Source organism: Hyperolius riggenbachi, chromosome 5 (assembly GCF_040937935.1).
Source record: "Hyperolius riggenbachi isolate aHypRig1 chromosome 5, aHypRig1.pri, whole genome shotgun sequence".
Lineage (NCBI taxonomy): Eukaryota > Metazoa > Chordata > Amphibia > Anura > Hyperoliidae > Hyperolius > Hyperolius riggenbachi.
In genome coordinates this window covers 148358324-148371786 of record NC_090650.1, presented here as the reverse complement: position 1 = coordinate 148371786, position 13463 = coordinate 148358324, and the positions used below count along the sequence as shown (strand labels likewise).

At 40.7% G+C, this 13463-nt stretch overlaps 1 protein-coding gene across 3 annotated transcripts in view; it reads right to left on the bottom strand.

Moving 5' to 3' along the window:
* COA1 (cytochrome c oxidase assembly factor 1) overlaps positions 1-13463 on the bottom strand; it is a 136186-nt gene that overhangs the window by 21517 nt on the left and 101206 nt on the right. For 2 of the 3 annotated variants that reach the window (XM_068236360.1, XM_068236358.1), the window contains exons 3-4: positions 8529-8625; positions 7142-7293 (exon numbers count right to left, since the gene is read on the bottom strand). In XM_068236360.1, coding sequence (XP_068092461.1) covers positions 7142-7293; positions 8529-8622 — 246 coding nt within the window. In that variant the 5' untranslated portion in view covers positions 8623-8625. Of the gene's footprint in view, positions 1-7141; positions 7294-8528; positions 8626-12903; positions 12975-13463 lie in introns of all 3 variants that reach the window. The other variant, XM_068236359.1, reaches the window with a different exon arrangement.

The window sequence follows — 13463 nt, the reverse complement described above, 5'->3', positions numbered from 1 at the left end:
CGGGGCAAATTAGGGCCTGATCTGATGGGTAGGTGTGCTAGGGGGTGACAGGTGGTGACATGAGGTGATTGATGGGTGTCTCACGGTGTGATTAGAGGGGGGAATAGATGCAAGCAATGCACTGGCGAGGTGATCAGGGCTGGGGTCTGAGGGCGTTCTGAGGGTGTGGGCGGGTGATTGGGTGCCCTAGGGGCAGATAGGGGTCTGATCTGATGGGTAGCAGTGACAGGGGGTGATTGATGGGTAATTAGTAGGCGTTTAGAGGAGAGAACAGATGTAAATAATGCACTTGGGAGGTGATCTGACGTCGGGTCTGCGGGCGATCTGATGGTGTGGGTGGGTGATCAGATTGCCCGCAAGGGGCAGGTTAGGGGCCGATTGATGGGTGGCAGTGACAGGGGGTGATTGACAGGTGATGAGTGGGTTATTACAGGGGGGATAGATGCATACAGTACACAGGGGGGGGTCTTGGGAGAATCTGAGGGGTGGGGGGGGGGGTGATGAGGAGCCCCCAGGGGGCAGTTAGGACCTACACTAAAAAAATAGCATTGACAGATAGTGACAGGGAGTGATTGATGGGTGATTAGGGGAGTGATTGGGTGTAAACAGGGGTCTGAGGGGTGGGCAGGGGGGGGGGGGGTCTGAGGGGTGCTGTAGGCGATCAGAGGGAAGGGGGGCAAGATCAGTGTGTTTGGTGCAGACTAAGGTGGCTGCAGCCTGCCCTGGTGGTCCCTCGGACACTGGGACCACCAGGGCAGGAGGCAGCCTGTATAATACACTTTGTATACATTACAAAGTGTATTATACACTTTGTATGCGGCGATCGTGGGGTTAACAACCCGCCGGCGCTTCCGAACGGCTGGCGGGTTGTCGTCGCGGGTGGGCGGAGCCAGTTGCCGGGGGAAGGGCGCGTCACCAGTGACGCAATCGCGCCCGGGCATGCCGAAAGGAAGCAGCGCCGATGGGCGTATTGCGGTCCTTTCGGCGTCCACTTTCCGCCGCCCATCGGCTGTGGGCGGTCGGCAAGTGGTTAAAAGGAAATAAATAGGGCAGCCTCCATATACCTCTCACTTCAATTGTCCTTTAAGCACTCAACAAGCACAAAAGTACAAAAAATTATCTTAGAAAAACATTGAAGTTAAAGGGACACTTAAGTCAAACAAAAAAAATTAGTTTTACTCACCTGAGGCTTCTAATAACCCCCTGCAGCTGTCCGGTGCCCTCGCCGTCTCCCTCCGATCCTCCTGGCCCCGCCGGGAGCCACTTCCTGTTTCGGTGACAGGAGCTGACAGGCTGGGGACGCGAGTGATTCTTCGCGTTCCTGGCCGCAATAGCGCCATCTATGCTGCTATAGCATATATCATATACCATATAGCAGCATAGAGGGTGCTAATGTGTCTGGGAACGCGAAGAACCACTCGCGTCCCCAGCCTGTCAGCTCCTGTCACCAAAACAGGAAGTGGCTCCCGGCGGGGCCAGGAGGATCGGAGGGAGACGGCGAGGGCACCAGACAGCTGCAGGGGGCTATTGGAAGCCCCAGGTGAGTAAAACTCATTTTTTTTGTTTGACTTAGTGTCCCTTTAACTAGTTATCGTTCCTGGTCATAGATTTACTGTGCACTCCATTGAAAAGGAAATGATTGCTGTGCACATAGTAGCAATCTTTTATTTAAAGTTAAGGGGAAAAAAAGTTGAAAAAGTGGCAGATTTGCAGTGTAAAGAATTAAGGTTTTTTTTCCTTTAGTGAAGAGTTAACCCCTACCTGGCCTAGTGTCACCCATGCACACCTTTAATGACTGCTGCCCAATCACTAGGGTGACAGTTCAGGCCCCCATTGATGCATTGCTCGGCCATTGCCTGGTGATGCATCTGTAAAGCATCAGGGCCCCCAAACTGTCACCGTAGTGATCACGACAGATGTGCAGGCTAGGGATAATGATACATTACACGCCCAACTACTAATGAAATAAAGCACATGTGGTATTATTTTAACTGGGAAGAGCCAAAGTTTAGATTTTAAGGAGTTTTATAGCAATGGCAATTGTCATTTGAAATTAGGAAACAAGAACAAAACAAATGTATTTTCTGCATTCACATCTATATTTCCCTGTAAAATGCCCATAGAATAGAATAATGTCTGGAAAAATATTTCCCTGAGAGAGTCTAGATTATGCTGAGTATAACAATACATGTCATAAGTAAGGAAAAAGATATTTCTGTGTATCAGTTGCTACACAGCTGAAATGTCAACATTACCAGGAACCTGATTAGTTAAGATAATCAGAAACAACTTATCTTGATTTTTTTTTTTTTTTTAGCTTGGAAAGAGCTGAAAATATTTATTAAACATATGGTTAACTATAAGTAAGGAGAGATAAGCGAGAGTGAGAATCAATCCCTAATTGACCTATTACTAAGCCCAAGCATGATCACAATAGATACAGGATTCCACTGTATATACTGGTGCTGAATCCCAGAAGTATCATGATGACACAAGTGAATTTGATGCTACAGCAGTATTAAGCAAAGGCAAAATTGATGAATATACCAGTCATAGCCAGCACATTATAGTCCTTGTTTGACAAACCGCAGTTATATAAAAGTTTGTGACTATATCTGTATACGGATGCTTTGTTACAAATGTTGCAACACATGATGGCCAGTTCTGGCATATGTTGTATTAAGGATCGGTTCACACGGGCTTCTGGCGATGCGTGGTCAATTGCTTTTTGCACGTCTGCCCCCCACCCCTACCTCTGTAATGCATGCTGGGAGATTTATTCCATGGATGTGAGTACACCTACAATATCCTGTTGTAAATAATACATATGAATGACAATTAATAAATAGTATCATCCTGATTCAAAACTTCCTGCCCATACAATGGAAGTGAGTGAGTTGACCAGCTTATCTTGTGTTGCAACACCTTAACAAAGCATCCCTGTGTTCAAATACAGAAACAGTATTGGATAGCAGCCTACAGAGAGTCAGTGCATCAGTGTTATGGGAATTGGTTCACATCCATATGACATCTTCCATAATGAATGTTAATGCACTGTTAGAATTTGAGCACAAACTTTGTACTGTATTATGTAAAAACAAAACAGAGGACACCAAGAGCCCAATAGTGCAATATTCTCTGGTAAGCTCAATATATAATGTAATGTCAAATGTTCTTATACTCACAAAGGTGGGTTACCATCAGGTAACCACTTGACAGGCAGGTGGGGAGTATTAGTACCTGACCCCACTCAGGTATAAAAGTCGCTCTCTGTAGATAGGAAAATGGGGAAAGAATCCCTCCACCAGGGGTGGACTTAATCATGCTGTAATATGTATGAACAGACGCGCCAAGCAGAGTAAAACAATGTTCTAAAAATAATAAAAAGAGGGAAGTCGAGGTGGACTTACCTCCCTCTGGTAGTGGACATATACTCAAATGCAGAGTAAAAAATATACAATTTATTCACAGCTCTATAAAATCGCAACGTATTTCGCGGTCAACAGTCCCGCTTCATCAGGCAGTACAGGAGCATATAAAGCTGGTCCAGGTCCATAAAGCGTGTGAGCGCTCACACGTTTTATGGACCTGGACCAGTTTTATATGCTCCTGTACTGCCTGATGAAGCGAGACTGTTGACCGCGAAACGCGTTGCGATTTTATGGAGCTGTGAATAAATTGTATATTTTTTACTCTGCATTTGAGTACATGTCCACTACCAGAGGGAGGTAAGTCCACCTCGACTTCTCTTTTTATCATTTTTAGAACATTGTTTTACTCTGCTTGGTGCCTCTGTATGTACTGTATTATGCTTAGTAGGACGCAGAACAGCTCGTTGAATTCAGTCTGTTTCTTGAAAAGTAAATAGAAGTCAAAAGAGTGTGTGAGAGAGTGAGTAGGATTGTTATAAGGTTTTAGTGCTGGAAAGTTTAAAGTGTCATTACTTCAGTTTGTTTTTTCAGTTCAGCAAGGCAGATTTGGCATGGCTGCTGTTTAGAATACAGTCTTAAAATGAAGCCCCTAAACTGAACATACATAAAAAAAGAGACTCAGTTCTTTGTGATATGTACCTTTATAGTAAAATACATACAATGAATCATCTAATAAATGCATTTTTACTTCAGGGTTGCTTTAAATCTTACATCTTGATTTTATACTCTGTTATGAGTTAATGTAAAGTCTTAAAGAGGAACTCCAGTGAACATTTTACTGTTGGCAGGTGATGTAGCTGCTGCATGGTTTTTGGCAGTTGGAAACAGCTGTAACAAGGTTCACAGACAGGAAACTGCCAAAAGTTTGAACTTTTCTTGTGGGAGGGGTTACCTGTGGGAGGGGTTTCACCACAATATCAGCCATACAGCGCCCCCTGATGGTCTGTTTGTGAAAAGGAATAGATTTCTCATGTAAAAGGGGGTATCAGCTACTGATTGGGATAAAGTTAAATTTTTGGTCGGAGTTTCTCTTTAAGGCCAGTACAACCTTAAGGTGGCCACTAACTGTTCAATTTTTAGCAAAATATTGTATGAGTGATCAGATAAATGCAATCAGGAAATAAAACGTCATAATACATTGATTATTTCTCCATCATTTAATCAGTCTATGCTTCCTATCCATCACAACCAATTATAAAAAATGAATTCGTGATCAACAAATTTGCCACAGAACAATTGCTTTTAGAATTGTTTGGAGTCAATTGGAAACATCAACAGAGTTAATTTTCTTCCAATCTGATTTACTTTATTTGATTGCTCAAACGATTCTTCACTAAAAATGTCACGTTTGTGGTTATCTTTAGGGTGCATACACACATCCAATTTTGATTGGCCAATGTTGCCACCTTCATGTAGTATGAGAACTTACCTACACAATCTATTCATAGTATTCAAAATCTGTTGGCCCTCATAGAACATTGAGGTGAAGATTGGCCAATCATAATTGGATGTGTGTACAAGACTTTATAATACAGGTCAGCCAACATCATTGTTCATATTCACAATCAGCTGTCTTTTCCAAGTCTGTATACCCAATCAGGAACCCTTCCTCCTCTTATCAAATAGCGCATGGTCAGTCAACCAGGACATACACATCATTTCATCCAAAAAAGACAGTTAACAGTTCATCCATTATTAGGGAATTTGCTTCTTCACACACACTTGAATTTATTTATATAATCTTCAATTAAAATGTCATTGTGCATTGCAGCTATAGTACCAACAGTATTCGGCAAAGGATAGTAATTATAGCTATAAAGTCAATGTAATTATAGCGATTGAGCACTGCTGCAGGAGACATAAATATAACGATACAGCCTGCACGTCAATGCTACAGACACTGATAGATTATTGTCTTGGGCAGGTTGTTGACCATTCTAAAGCTGTGTGGTGCACAAACACTCGTATCTATAACCTTCTTCAAATACCCTCACTGTACACAAAAATAACCAATATAAACAAAGAAACCATAAGTGGACCTGATGGGAGATTGGAAAAGGCGATCACCTTAACTTTGGAAGTGTCTATTGGTGTCTCCTCAAAGCCTGACGACAGCTTTCAGTGATTGGACATGCTAGAAAATTGTGCTAGATCACTACTGTATTTTTTCCACAACGGGTAGAAGCAACCCCCCTTCATAGAGCAGAACACATAGACTGACACGTAGCCTAACTGCATGCTCTTACGGTAAAAGGCTGCCCCAAACAATCAAGAATGATCATTTTGGATGACTATTATTACTACTGTGTACAAGCCTTTAGGTTTTGTTTTACAGTTAACCTGTCATGGACAGGTTCTCTCAGCAGAAGCTCCACACTCTGCTGCCTCTTGAAGTGCTTTCTCCTATGCAGGAAACTGCAACTGTTCTAGTGCCTGTTATGGTAAGAGGCCTAGTATTTGTGATAATTTGCTTGAACTCTTTGTCAACATTTTCAAACAAGTTTTTTAACTGTCACAACATGAAGGACTTTGCTGTATTCAAAAATGATGCTGTGCTTAGCAGACCTTAATGATGTCTATAGCTAGTTTGTCATTTGATTATTCTTAAAATTTGCTAAACGACCGGACGATACTGTAGCTTGCATACCACCACACAGGAGAAAGGAAAGAGGGTCGACACTACAGGAAATATTGGGAGTATGATGACTCCTTTCAAAAGGCTTAGCTTCCACATTTCCTTCCACAAATTTGGAAGTAGCCTCTTTCTATTCCTTGTGTTCCTTCTGCCCCAAGCAATGCCAGCAGTGTTTCTCATATTAAGGCTAGGTCCACACTATGCCAGATTTCACTGTATACGGTCACAGCGGATTCAATGTATGATTTGTTGTATCCATTGGCATATTTATTTTCTATCCATTGGCATCCTTTATAGCATGTGTTGACAATTGACAGCAAGGGAGACCTGATTTGGGAGGGGTATGTGTGGAATTGTCATTTTTTTTGTCATGTTTGTTTTTCATTGAAAACACTAGTAAAAAATATGTAATCTGTCTTTATACATGTTCATTGCTTCTGTTGGAATACATACCACACCTGTTTTACCAAACACAGCAGCGTGGTTTCACACAATATAATATTGGCTGTTAGCCTGCTCAAGATATTGGAAAAACTGTGCACCATTTAGACTTCCAAATACTAAAAGGTTTGATTTAACATAAAAATATGATAAAAAGAGACTGAAATATAATAAAAGAACAGAGCTATAAACATTGAACTTGATTCATGAAGTAGCGCAACCTAAATCCAGGGAGGCACGCTATGTGCGGTCATGCAGCGTAGTGTACCTTTCTTATCTATGCTCGTTGCTTACCTAGCAACGTGCGCTCCATTGGATGCTGGCTGCTGCTGTGAGGTATTGCATCTGTGATACTTTACTAGTGCTGCCACTACTATGTTAATTAACTTAGTTACTATGTCAATGAATTAACATAGTAGGGGCCATGCTAGTGACTAAGGAAGGCATGCTACGCTGCAAGACCGCACGTAGTGTGCAGCTCAGGGTTTAGATCGTGTTGCTGTCATGGAGCTCGCCCTGCTGCAGCAGCCCAGCTTCATGAATCAAGCCCATTGTTTTTCAGGATAGCAATAAAATGGCTAACTAAAAAAAGTTTTTTTATATATGATCTTTGTCACTGCTAAGATGAACTAACCTGAGCTGCTGATTTATCCACATGGTTGTATTGGTCCATTAAGCTGAGATGGTGAACTTTAAGGGGAGGTGCTCCAATGGTCTCTAGAGCACTGGGCTGAGACTCCAGCTTTTCTAGGGCTCCTGTATAATAATCTTTTTTGGTAAACGACTCTGCAAAAAACACGTGTTGTTTATTATAGGACAACAGTTTTTATAAAAGTCATTAATAGAGAAGCCAGTCATACAAAAACATCAAGTCATGTCTAATATTTTTGGTAGTGTCATAACAGAACAATTTCAATAAGTACATAAATATTCTTATACAAGTCACCAAGTTAACTAAATTGGTGACCTGATGATCGTTATAAAAGAATAATAAGACAAATAGAAATAAAAATAAAAGCATCCAACAAAACATCTTCCAACAGAACAGGCTAAGAAGGAACTATGTGACAGCCCAAAATGTGCTATTGGTAGAAGCTGTGGTTTTACCTACAGAATATATATATATATATATATATATATATATATATATATATATATATATAAAGTAGGCCCAAAGTCTCCATTACATATAATGTATTACCACAACACATTAGTACACTTCCACTGTATTCTTACATCCATCCATACTTGCTGCAATCTGTGGGAAATAGGGCAGTGAGCTGATCCTCTGTGTTTCTATAAGGAAGGAGATAGGGGTGCATCGAGAGTGGGGATAGCAGTTACACGTGGTGCGTATCAATCACATGATTGCATGAGGAATTATGGGTTATACAATTTGCGCAAGAGATACTGAACACGTTATTACCTTTTGTTTCGAGAATGCAATATTGTACTTGTGCAGAGTTTTTACTCAAGGGCTTATAGGTTATTTTTAGTCTGGGTTGAACTAGGAACCCCATATTATTCTCTTTTGAAAATATAGTGATCCTAGAAAGTCAGGCCACCCAACAAATGTTCATTCTGTGTACATTTTGGCTGACTGAATTGTACTCTAGCTTCTTACACCTGTAGTTATGTGCACACTTCAGATTTTCCTTGGCCAAAGTGATCACTTGTGATTGCCTTGACTGAGAAGCTACACAGCTGTACAGTGTACAGCTGCCCTCCCCCCCCCCCAACATCTTTGGCCTCCCTTTTAGTGATTTAACAGGAGGGATCATGGTGTCCTAACCTCTATTGTTCCTGTGGAAAACTATTGGACATTTCTACAGTGGAGTACTACTACCTCATCTTCTCCTTCCCTGTCCCCTGTCTACAGAACAGAATGCAGTCCTTGGTCGGGGGCAAGCAGCATGTCTGTACATACAGACTTCTTGACACAAATGAGTGGTCTGCCATAAGAACAGAATAAAGGAAACAAGCCATACAGTGGATTCTACCACATACTACTGAACACTTACTCTGTATTAGATAATACATTGTGCCACATCCTACTCCGGACACTACACCAAAGAAAATGGCCAATTCACGGAGCTGTTGAACAGAGGCGCGCATCTCCTGGGGAAGAGAGACAAAGCTGTTAACTTCACCTAAGTCAGGTACTTATCTTATGTAGAAGACACTGTCATGGTCAAACTACTGGTAGGTCTGTAAATTAACATATTATTGTACTTCCATTCACCTGAAATGATACTTCACCAGGTCAAAAAAGTGACCCAGAGTAAACCTTTTCAAGTACACACTGAGCACTCATTGACAGTCATGAGATTGTAGCTTGATGTGCAGAGCACCTGATTAGCATTGTTCTGTGAAATGAAATGCTAATCATTCTGACTTACATGCCAATTTTATACACATAGTATGCAGCTTGGATTTGGGCCAGTCTATATATGCAGGAAGCAAATTTGATTGGCCCTGAACTGATCTATCCATGAAGAGTCACTTTTATGTAAGAGGAGTAGAAAGGGGAGCAGACAAAACATTTAATAAAGGGTTGTAATACAGTAGAATCCCTTTATGGTAAGCTTCAAAGGACCTGGCCATTAGCTTACTTAATCAGAAGTTTACTACAGTAGAGTCTGTTATCCAGCATCAATGGGGATCGGCTGATGCCAGATAAGTGAGCTTTCTTCATGTTTGAGACTCAGTGTTCAAAATAAGTTTAGCTAATACAATATTATACACCACCCTGTATCCATACCATGATCTGTGTATTAAATGTTAATATACAGTAATTGAGAGTATATTAACCTCAGGGAAGCTGTGGAACCTAGTCTAAGCACAGCAGAGCCCACAGCATCAGCCTAAGAAGTTGGCCTTCACCACTGTGAGTACTGCCTGGGAATTACAAAAGAAGTGACACCGAGAACCCAATATAGTGTAGTATCTACAGGTAAATGGATGATGATTAAAGAGTACAAAGTTATACTCACAAACCAGGGTTACCTCCTAGGCAACCACTGAATAGGAAGGTGAGGAGATTAGACCTGTCCCCACTCAGGATTAAGACGTCGCTCTCTGTAGATAGGAAAAAAGTGGGCATACCCCTCCACCAGGGGTGGACACAAGTACTTGTATCCACTGCCTGGGAATTGTTCTGGTTGGTTGAGACTGCTGGTTAGTGGAGTTCTGGATAACCAGAATAACCAGAATTCTACTGTATATCCTTATTAATCATACATTGTTTATATAGGCGCATGGTTGGGACATGGGGACAGAGTTTACTATAGCCAGAGGTTTACTACATAAGAGTTTACTATAACCAGATTCTACTGTAGTGATTGGCCATAAAAATCTGATCCAATGTCATACACGATTCGATCAAGATATTTGATTTTTCCATTTTTTGGGGGGGGGGGGGGGGGGGCAAAAATCAATTGTGCAGAAACATTGTATGTAATTTGTAGTCGCTGGAACGATTAAGCGGTCAATTGCAGCATGTTTTTAGGGATGCGCACCCCCCCCCCCCCTTTATTGTATGAAATTTATTGACTGTCGTGGAAAAAAGTCTGATTGATTTATATTTAGAAGAGTTTGCTGGATTGGTTTTTATCCATCTCCTGTCAAGTCCTCACTGCAATGGCTTGTCTCACTACCTTCAGTACTCTAATCTCCAGCGTGGCTTGCCAAATGCATGTTAATGTATACGTCTGCCCAGAGTGGATTGTTCTTTTTTCCCTCGACAAGAAGGTACACTTTGTACAACAGTTTGTTCAGTGAGCCTGGCACACAAGGCAGCGAGATGGCAACATTGCCAGCACAGGAATAAGCTCCTCAGCCGCTGAACCTGAGAAACAAGGCAGCAAGTAATTTTGTTTATTTTAATATCTTTACACTTAACCAAATTTCTGAGCTATAGTTTTGGTGGAAATTACCTATCCATTTTACTGGCATCAAAATATTAAATCAAAGAGAAAATAGTGCAGCTCTTAGCTGTGTGACATAGGCACAGCTCTGCAGGCGCCATTATTGGCACACTCTCACTGGCAAACACCAGAACTGGCAGATCATAAGAGATTGTCTTCTAGTCGACTTTGCAGGATTTTCTCTGCAGCACATGTTGAATTGCTGAATCTTTAAGCCTCTTGATAGGATTAACACAATCTACACTAATTTACACGTCTTCATTAGTTAGAAGTCAATGATAAGGACTTGACCTAGCAGCCTCTTCTCTAGCAGCTTCATATGAAGCTGATATTACAAATAGGAAAAGGGTAACATGAGAACTTAAAAGGAATAAAAAAGTTTGAGAAGCAACCCATGCAAAGGTGTGAAAAGGCAGAACTGGGCGTCTACTACTACCACTATTGTACTGCATATAGATCCAAAAAATTGGGGGCCTAAGTCAGGACAAAGCAGTATATGTACGATGCTATGAGAGCCAACCCTCCACAGACTGCACAATAATAATAATAAAAAACGGGGAAAATGCAGGTAAACATTTAAACCTGCTTGAAAACCATCACTTTTAAAAGTTAGTTTTTTGTTACTGCGGGGTCTCTAATAATTTTAAATGTCTACAGAAAAATATATTTAAGATGAGTATGCTTTTTTTAGTCTGTAAGACAAACCACAAAACAACTGAAGTCAGATAAGCAGATTAATCAAATGATACTGCATGAAGGAATTTCATGATTCATTCTTGCATCTCTGCCAAGTTTGGCATTCCTAGTATTTCACTGACAAGTGGAAACTCTTTGGTGTTGGGTGTATCACAGAAAGAGGCATTGCACAAACAATGGTGACCCAGAGTGTACTAGACCAGTGTTCCCCAATCCTGTCCTCAAGGCCCACCAACAGTACATTTTGTGGAAATACACAGAGGTAGTTAAGGAGCTCTGCTGAGACACTAATTACCCCACCTGTGAATGTTTGTGGATTCCAGCATAACATGGTGGGCCTTGAGGACAGGGTTGGGGAGCTATGTACTAGACTATGCAGGGATAATGGAAGGGAGGGGGAGGCCAAAGTGAAAGGAATGGTGTCCATTAGTTTTCATGACGGTTTTCCCATATAAAGCAGGTACTTACTGGTATTAGTCAGTACAGGAAACATGGGCAGTTACACGCATTGGAATAAGAAAGGTAAAATGAAATTGAATAGAGATATTTCTTGTCACCTTTAGGTGTGATGTGTGACGCATTAGACCATGACAACTCACATCACAACTGGACACTGGCAAATTATGAGAAGCACTATTATTGCTTCCATAAACGGTGTCATTATTCCAGATCGTGGTATATGTGGTATATCTAAATAAACATTGAGGAGCTCTTAAGTGTACCTTGTATGGGTCCAGCAAAGTGTCTAAGAATTATGATGGTTAACAGGACTATATTAACACTACACTAATATGATCAAGGAGGCAGTCCAAATTGGGAGATGCTACTAGGTTGTTGTGATGAGAGGGAATAAATCTAGGTGCTGTTTAGAAAGAACAATAAGGGCTTCCTAACCAACTGTGTGATAAGATGTCCTCATTGTTAGGGATTGTGATTATTCTTGATTTATATACTGGTAGCACCAGCATCTTTCGTGGAGCTGAATTCAGGGATGCTGCTAGAATCTCAGAAGATCCGGGTAAGCTTTTGGTACCTATCAGTGGAGGTATAAATGTGTGGCACATTACTTGTGCTGTTTAAAAAAAAAATGTGTGGTCATGATCGATTGTAGGGTTGGCTAACAAAATGCATGTGAATGGTGGCAGGGTTAATTAAAAAAAAAAAATCAATGCAAACCGCCCCTTTCCCAGCATAACTTTAGTTGAAGTCTCCATCCTCATAAACAATAGGCCTAAACCACCATATGAGATGCCTGTATATATATATATATATATATATATATATATATATATATATATATATATATATATATATATATATATATATATATATATATAGCCTGTGTATGTATGTACCACTCCTGGAATCTTAGATCATAAGAAAGCAGGCATTTTCCCCAAACAACATAATTAGGCACCAGACTGTCACCTGACTCTACTATCCAATCACTGCTTATCTGCTGATATTGTTGCAGATGAACAAACTTAGCATCAGTGGAAAGTTCCATCAATCATGTATATTTTATTAGGCATTTTATAGTGCTGACAGATTTGCAACTGTTTTCAGTGTATGCACAGGTTTTTCCAGATGTGGGACATGCATTTTGTAGAATCAGAAAAAAAAACCATGTATGGGTCTGGATCTGGATCTGCTGTTATGAAAGTGGAATTTGAAATTAAAGGCCCTTCTTATATTTACTTTCTGCTAGGAAATAGTTTTTCATCTTATCTATAAAACATTTTTTTTTTGCCACATAATTGAAAAAGTAAGCAACCTTCTTTCAAGTATTTTCTTGCTTGCTGGAGGCCCAAAATGTATCTTATAGATGAAATGCAAAAATATAATCTGTAAACAAAATAGATAAAAATTAGATAAGAATCTTTGATTTCTCACAATACAAAGTATGTGATGTAGGTGTAATAGGGCTGGTAGACCTCTCAAAGCAGACCTGAAATCAGAACTTCCTCTCTGCTCTAAAAGATACGCAACAGCTTAATAACCTTTAAAGAAAACATTTTTTTTTGTTACAGCCGATCAAATTCTGAAATAGATCTGCAGTGTTTCTACTTCCTGGTTTCATGAAAGCAGACATATTGTTAACATCCTGCGCTTTCAAATGAGCTTATCTGTCATGGCAGGCAGGTGACACAGGGGAGAGATCAAATTACAACTTGTGATTAGATACAGATGAGGGGGCATTAGACAGGCTAAAATCTCTAAATACATACAGGATGCATTTCTCTATGTTTTCTTTCTGTCCTGTGCAAGAGTTCAGGTCCACTTAAGGTAGCCATATCACTAGCAATTTTGGTGGTGATCGACCAAGAAACAGAT